At 37.9% G+C, this 6,639-nt stretch overlaps 1 protein-coding gene across 1 annotated transcript in view; it reads right to left on the bottom strand.

Annotated features, from left to right (window-relative positions):
* Window positions 1-667: 667 nt before the first annotated feature.
* The window catches only part of LOC120527158, a 54,814-nt gene continuing 48,842 nt past the window's right edge, over window positions 668-6,639 (bottom strand). The window contains exons 10-12 of the mRNA XM_039750287.1: window positions 3,524-3,610; window positions 3,045-3,151; window positions 668-777 (exon numbers count right to left, since the gene is read on the bottom strand). Coding sequence (XP_039606221.1) covers window positions 760-777; window positions 3,045-3,151; window positions 3,524-3,610 — 212 coding nt within the window. The 3' untranslated portion in view covers window positions 668-759. The remainder of the gene's footprint in view (window positions 778-3,044; window positions 3,152-3,523; window positions 3,611-6,639) is intronic.

Below are 6,639 nucleotides of genomic sequence, written 5' to 3'. Positions count from 1 at the left end.
TGAACATGAAAGAGATTCTCCCAACGTTAATGTGTGGTGTGCTTTGGGAACAAATCGAGTCATAGGGCCATTCTTCTTTGAAGGGCGTGTTGTTAATGGTGATAGCTATTTAGAAAAGCTGCAAAATGACTTTATTCCTCAACTTGAACAATTAGGACTGATAGAGAACACAGTGTTTCAACAAGATGGTGCTCCTTGTCACTTTGCTTTGCATGTTAGACAGTTTCTACACGAGAAATTCCCTAACAGATGGATTGTAAGAGGTGGACCATTTTCTTGGCTTCCACATTTGCCAGATTTGACTCCATTGGATTTCTTTTTATGGGGATTTGTGAAAACGAATGTTTATTCAACCAAACCTCGATCTTTAGAAAAACTTGCAAGCGAGGATAACTGATGTGATTGTTGGCATTACTGAAAATCAGCTTGAAAAGGTTTTGCGAGAGCTACAGAATCGTATTACCCTTTGTGTTAGTAATGATGGTGGGCATGTTGAAAATTAACGAGAACAACCAAATATGTTAAGTGTTTCGTCTTTCTAATCCTTTTTAAAGATTCTTTCTATCACATATAGTTACAAATACAGTATTTTAAATTGCACGCTGACTTTCTGGACACCCTGTACTTCACAATATAAGATGATAAAATACTTGTAAACTAAATCTTACATAATCTTTTGTATTTGCATGTGGTCCATAAGTATCTTCGGAGCCAAGCACTTGTAAATTTACAGCAGTAAAATCATCAAGCCCAAGCTGCTTAAATATTCTCCGTGTTCTAGGAAGAAAAACATAAAAACAACCTTTTAAGTGCATTTGTTTAAATGTTAAATGAAAGGAGCTATACACACTGCAGGAAAATAATAGACAGAGATGCAATACACAGACATACAGTTTGTACTCACATACAGTGGTGTGAAAAGTAAGTACAGCTCGCAAAAACATTTGTCTTCTTTATATTTTTGCACAAAATTCTATTTGTCATATCAACAATACTAATAGATATATGGTGATCTAACTTTAAAGAATAACAATGTAAATGACATTTTGCACTCATTTGTTTGTACCGCAGGTTGAGCATCCTTAATCCAAAATGACTGGGACCAGAAGTATTTCAGATATTTTTGGAGTTTGGAATATTTGCATATACATAATGAAATATCTTTGAAATGGGACCCAAGTCTAAACAGAAAATGTACAGGGTGGTCCAGATCTAATTATGCAGATCCAGATCGTCTGGGTGACTTTGATTTGTGCGGTGACGATTTGGACGGTTGGGAGACAAAGTCAGAGAGGTGAGATTGTGTTGGTTTGGACATGTGCAGAGGAGAGATGCTGGGTATATTGGGAGAAGGATGCTAAGGATGGAGCAGCCAGGGAAGAGGAGAAGAGGAAGGCCTAAGAGAAGGTTTATGGATGTGGTGAGAAAGGACATGCAGGGGATTAGTGTGACAGAGCAAGATGACGAGGACAGGAAGATATGGAAGAAGATGATCTGCTGTGGTGACCCCTAACGAGAGCAGCTGAAAGAAGAAGATTGGCAAGTGAAGTCAGCTGTGAAATTTTAGGTTTCAGATTCTGAGGACTTTAGATTTTGAAATTTCAAATTAAGGGTACTCAACCTGTATTAATGCCAACAGCAATGCAATTTCCTTAACACGCCCCTGCCTTTATCAATGCATCCAATACCTAAAATTAGAATTAGGTGAATCCAAGCAAGAACCGATGATAAAAACATTATTAGAGGGATCTGCCTTATTTAAACGTCAGAAATCTGTGGTGTGGTTTGGTTTTAGCAATGGATGTTTGTGGCTACATGAATCTGGAGTGGGTTTTAAAGCAATTTTCAAGGAATATATAATCACACTGCAATCTGAAAAAGATCCACAAATGGAGAAAAATGCCAATCTCTGGGAAATTTGTCTCACCAAATTTAGCTTAAGAGCTGACTAGATGATGCAGTGGGAAATCTCCAAGAATCCCGAGATAACATCAAGGAATTTATAGGCAAGTCTTGCCATGTCAATGTGCATGAGTGAACCATTCAAGAGAAATTTTACTACAGGCCATCACATTTAGTTCTAGAAAACATTAGAATATTATTTAAAAACACACTTTATATGATCATTTGTAAGCATTATTACGACCAAGAGCTGCTTTGTCACATAACAGCACACAACTGTTAACACCGTCTGGTCTTCCACCACATGAATTACTGTAGAAAGAAGGATGTATCCAAAAAGGTAATGGAGTACATCTTTAGGGGATAACATTACACAACAAAGAAGATTTTGATGTGCAATTTGTATTAAAATGTTAACAGTTTCCCGTTAGAATAGCTTTTGCAAAGACAATTAACACATCAGAGGGACAAACATTCGAAAAAGTTGCTTAATTTAATAGAGGGAAAGAAACGAAATGCAGCCATGGGTAGTTCTATGTTGCGTGGATGTAAATGTAACACTTCACATGAAAATTAAAATCTGTTTAAATTGTACATCCACAGCCCCATACACGAGAGAACTGCAAAGAGGGTAGTGTGTAGTGCTGGCCAGAGGGTTGGTGAGCAAAGCGAGCAGGGGGGTAAAGCCCCCTAGTTTTTATGAAATATAACATTAACTTGCTACACATAGTATAAGGAAATATATGGTTTTCATATTGGACTGCTATATAAAGCAGGCATAAACACAATCTATGAAGCCTCCTCATAGCTCCTTCTATCATCATATCAAATGATATCCAGTATTTTCTACTTGTAAGCTACAAGGCACTTGATAATCTTCCTGCTATTTCCTATGGCCAGAATATTTCAAATTGCTCCCTTCCAAGGTGTTTCTTCATCCACTATGAACTAATTTCCAATGGTATTTTTCTAATTTTGGGTTATCGAGCAAATCTCTGCCATGACATCCAATTTGCAACTTGTGAAAATGACACTGATAGCCTGGTTAGCACCTACAGCACCAAAATCCACTCTTGTTCCTTTCAGGTCAACCAGGTACCACAAATAATAAAATATCCAAAAACAGAATTGAAACTATGTACCTCTTTAAAATACTTTCTGCCGTTCGTCTTCCCTTTTCCACCGACCTCGGGCCACCCACAGGACACACTGCTGTGGCTCGGTATCCATCCATATAGGTGGCACAAATCTTTGGATAAAGAAAGAAGAATTAAATAGGTGCATGCATGAGCAGCGTATACAAATACTGTATAAAACAAAAGCATTTTCTGCATAGAAAACTTCAAATTAATAATTTCTACCAATACTATTAAAGATAAACAATAACATTAATAAGTTTATTGTACTCCTTATTAGAGCCACAAAATGATGCTAAAAATTTAATTATATCTTTAATAATTAAGAATGTTTTTAACAACCAAGCAAACAAAGAAGCAGTTACCTACATTTGGTACAATGGACTGGTCAAGTGACTGACCAACCACACTAGACTAGTTCATCTAAAATCAATTGTCACTAAAAAGAAACGTCACCTTGTACAGTTTAAAAACAAATTGCTTACTGAGTGCTGTATTACTGGGTACCTTGTAGCTGTTTGAGGGAGAGGAACCCCTTGCACCCTGTACTCGTACAGCTCCACCGTCAATACCTGTTTTAAAAAAAAAAGTCCCATAATATTTAAACAAGGCTCTTCCATAATAGCAATCCTCTCTGTTTAAGTAAGGCATATCGTTTTATCTGGTTAAAGCTCTTCCATAACACTGAAGCTCTCTATTTTGACCCTGGAAATAAGAGCCAAAAACATCAACAAGAAAAAGTGTTATTTTGTGCAACAGAAACATCTAAATACCAAAATGTCAACATAAATACAGTAGAAAGGTAAGTCTGGTGCCTACTGTTATACTGATGCAGATTCAGTACACACGCTTCACGTGACATGTTTTGAAGCCGACACCAACGCACATCTCGACGTCGTAATTGGGACAGTAGAAGCATGTTTCTCTGCAGCCTTTTCTTATAAATATTTTTTCTGTTATGTGCACACGAGAGGGTTGAATGTCAGCACCTGATCCACATGGTCGATGCCACCCATTGCGTCACTGTAGGCTAACACAAGTAGGCTTAGTGACTTCTACATTTTCCCTGACACGAGCATTGACGGTTGCTACATTCAGAACAGTGCTTAGGGGAGCCAACATCCTTCTTGTCCTTCTACTTGGTCGCAATCATTTTGCCTTTTTGTCATGCAGCCATCACACCATGATGAAGCTTCATGCGACCAAGTTCACTTGGCATATCACACAGTGCCATATGCATCAGTTTCATTATCCGTATCATCTTCTCTGATGACCAATTCCTGTCATTATCACTATTACTTGATTCGAGCAATGGTTCAGCTTCAGTTTTTGCTAAAACTGCCTTTACCACTTTTGGCTTGCCACTATGTTTTTACGTTGGAAGCTTCGCCCAATTCATGAATATTGATGAGTTACCTTAGAGTTACCGTAAAATGGTAGAAAGCATAGAAATTTTATTTTTTTTTTGCAGCATGATGTTATTTCATTTACTAGATGGCAGCAGAATACTTATTCAGGCTTAACACTATAAAGCATATCATTACACGTCACCCCGAGTCTGACTCGGGTTTAACCATAATTGCATGAATTCTGATCCTGAGTCATGCTCAGGGTTAACGTCAAGGAGGTTAGGTACGACATACCGTTTTATCTGGTTAAAGCTCTCCCATAACAGTAAAACTCTCTACTTAAGTGAGACGTATTTTTTTGTCTGGCTAAACCTCTCCATTTAAGTAGTGCACATTATTTCATCTGGTTTAACATTTGACATACAATGTGAGTATCGTGCACACATTTTCATTGGTAAAGAAAATGAAAAAGCCCTGGGTTTGCTCTTGTTTTGTGTAGATCAACAACTAAAATTGACTAGGTGCAATGCTAATGTTGTTTACCAGATTTTTCCCTCAAAATGTTGTGTGGCCAGCTTACATAAACTTTTTCCCCCCAGTGCCCCATGATGCTTTGCAAGGTCAACATGACTTCACAGAGCTTTAGCAGCCATGTTTGATGGGGGTGTCACTACCTAATCTGCACTGCACATGCACAGACCTTTCATGCATGAGCTCTGTAAACATAATGCATCTCACATTTTATGGTGCTGCCCGATTTACTTTGCGTATGCACGAATAATTTATGGTGTATACACGCATGCATGATGTCCCTACTCATTCGGTATTCCAGATGGATTTGCACCCTTCATGCATTATAAAAAAAAAAAAAAAGTTGCAGTATTTTCATTTGAGGGGTATATGAGCCGACTATAATGACCATATTATGATAATATTGTTCTGCATAGATTCATTGTACATTGTGTATACCTGGATTTAGGCATATTATAGTCCTTGCTATTTAGTGCAGAACGAGTAGTGACAGGGAGAGCACATAATGCATTACAGGCTATGTGGGTGTCGTCATATTGACAGTAGAGAGACAGAGTGTTGTGGATTTCAAGTATTATTTTGTTTCAAGTAGCACAGTGGCACAGTTGTTAGCACTGCTGCCTAATACCTCAGGATACATTTTTGGCCACAACTGGCCACAAATTGGTCCAGCATAGTTAGCAGACACTTCTCTATCCCACAGGGACCCTTAGAAGACCATTGCAACTTTAGGATCCATTTAAAGCTAGTTCAGTTTCTTCTTCCTCATTCACTTCAAAGGTTTCAATGAGTTGCCAATATTCCCAAACATATCCACATTTTCACCAAACTTAGGGTGAAGTAAATTCAGTGGGGTTCACTCATCATCTCTCTATTATAATAAAAAAATCTTGGGAAGAGAGACAAGACGTGACTTTCTCAGAGAGACACTTTCACTTCACGCGAGACGAGACTTTGTGCCAAGAGATTTAACCACACCTGGGTCCGGAAATAAAAGACAAAAGAGTAGGTGACAAAGTAGAATGTCGTAAAGAACTCAAAAAACGTTGCCGAGATACACATGCAGAGCAGGATAGAGATAATGGAAGTACGAAAATTTGAAAGTCTCAAAAAAATTATAGTAAAGATCGCATAAGCGCAACCAAGCAAAAATTATTAGTCGGTGAAATAATGGAACAGCAAAAAGAGATTGAATATATTGTTCGGATTTAAACTTTAAGTCGGAGACTTGTAGATCTCCTAATTCATGTTGCCATCAGGGAGAAGTAGTGTTTCTTCCCAATAAAGAGGCGTATTCACGAGAATTAAAATATTTGTTGTTTGGTGAAAGTGAAATCCCATGAGAGAAAATTTGAAGCCCCGCAAGACAAGACTTTATGCAAAGAGATTTGGAAAAGTCCTGCCTACATCTAAAACATTTACAACCACGTACACAGTTCAATCATTCCTCATTTGTGTGAATACTATTGTCAGACACAGTTCTTGTAGAGAGAAAGAAACGATATTCACTCATGGGCAGTTATAAATTGCATTGTCACGATGTAATTACAAACATGGAATCAAAATTCAATGCGATATTGACGAAAAGGTAAAAGCGAAAAGAGATCAAATATATGGACATAGGTGATGTGACAGAAGCATGCAGAGGATGTCTGTGGGCTGCAGGGTTCCTGCTTATTACAGTGGCTTTTAAGGACATGCCATTTCCTACATTTTGAGCC

This window comes from Polypterus senegalus, chromosome 4, assembly GCF_016835505.1.
Source record: "Polypterus senegalus isolate Bchr_013 chromosome 4, ASM1683550v1, whole genome shotgun sequence".
In the NCBI taxonomy this organism is placed as follows: Eukaryota; Metazoa; Chordata; class Cladistia; order Polypteriformes; family Polypteridae; genus Polypterus; species Polypterus senegalus.
The sequence above is the reverse complement of the archived record's forward strand: the minus strand, read 5'-3'. Positions and strand labels throughout refer to the sequence as shown.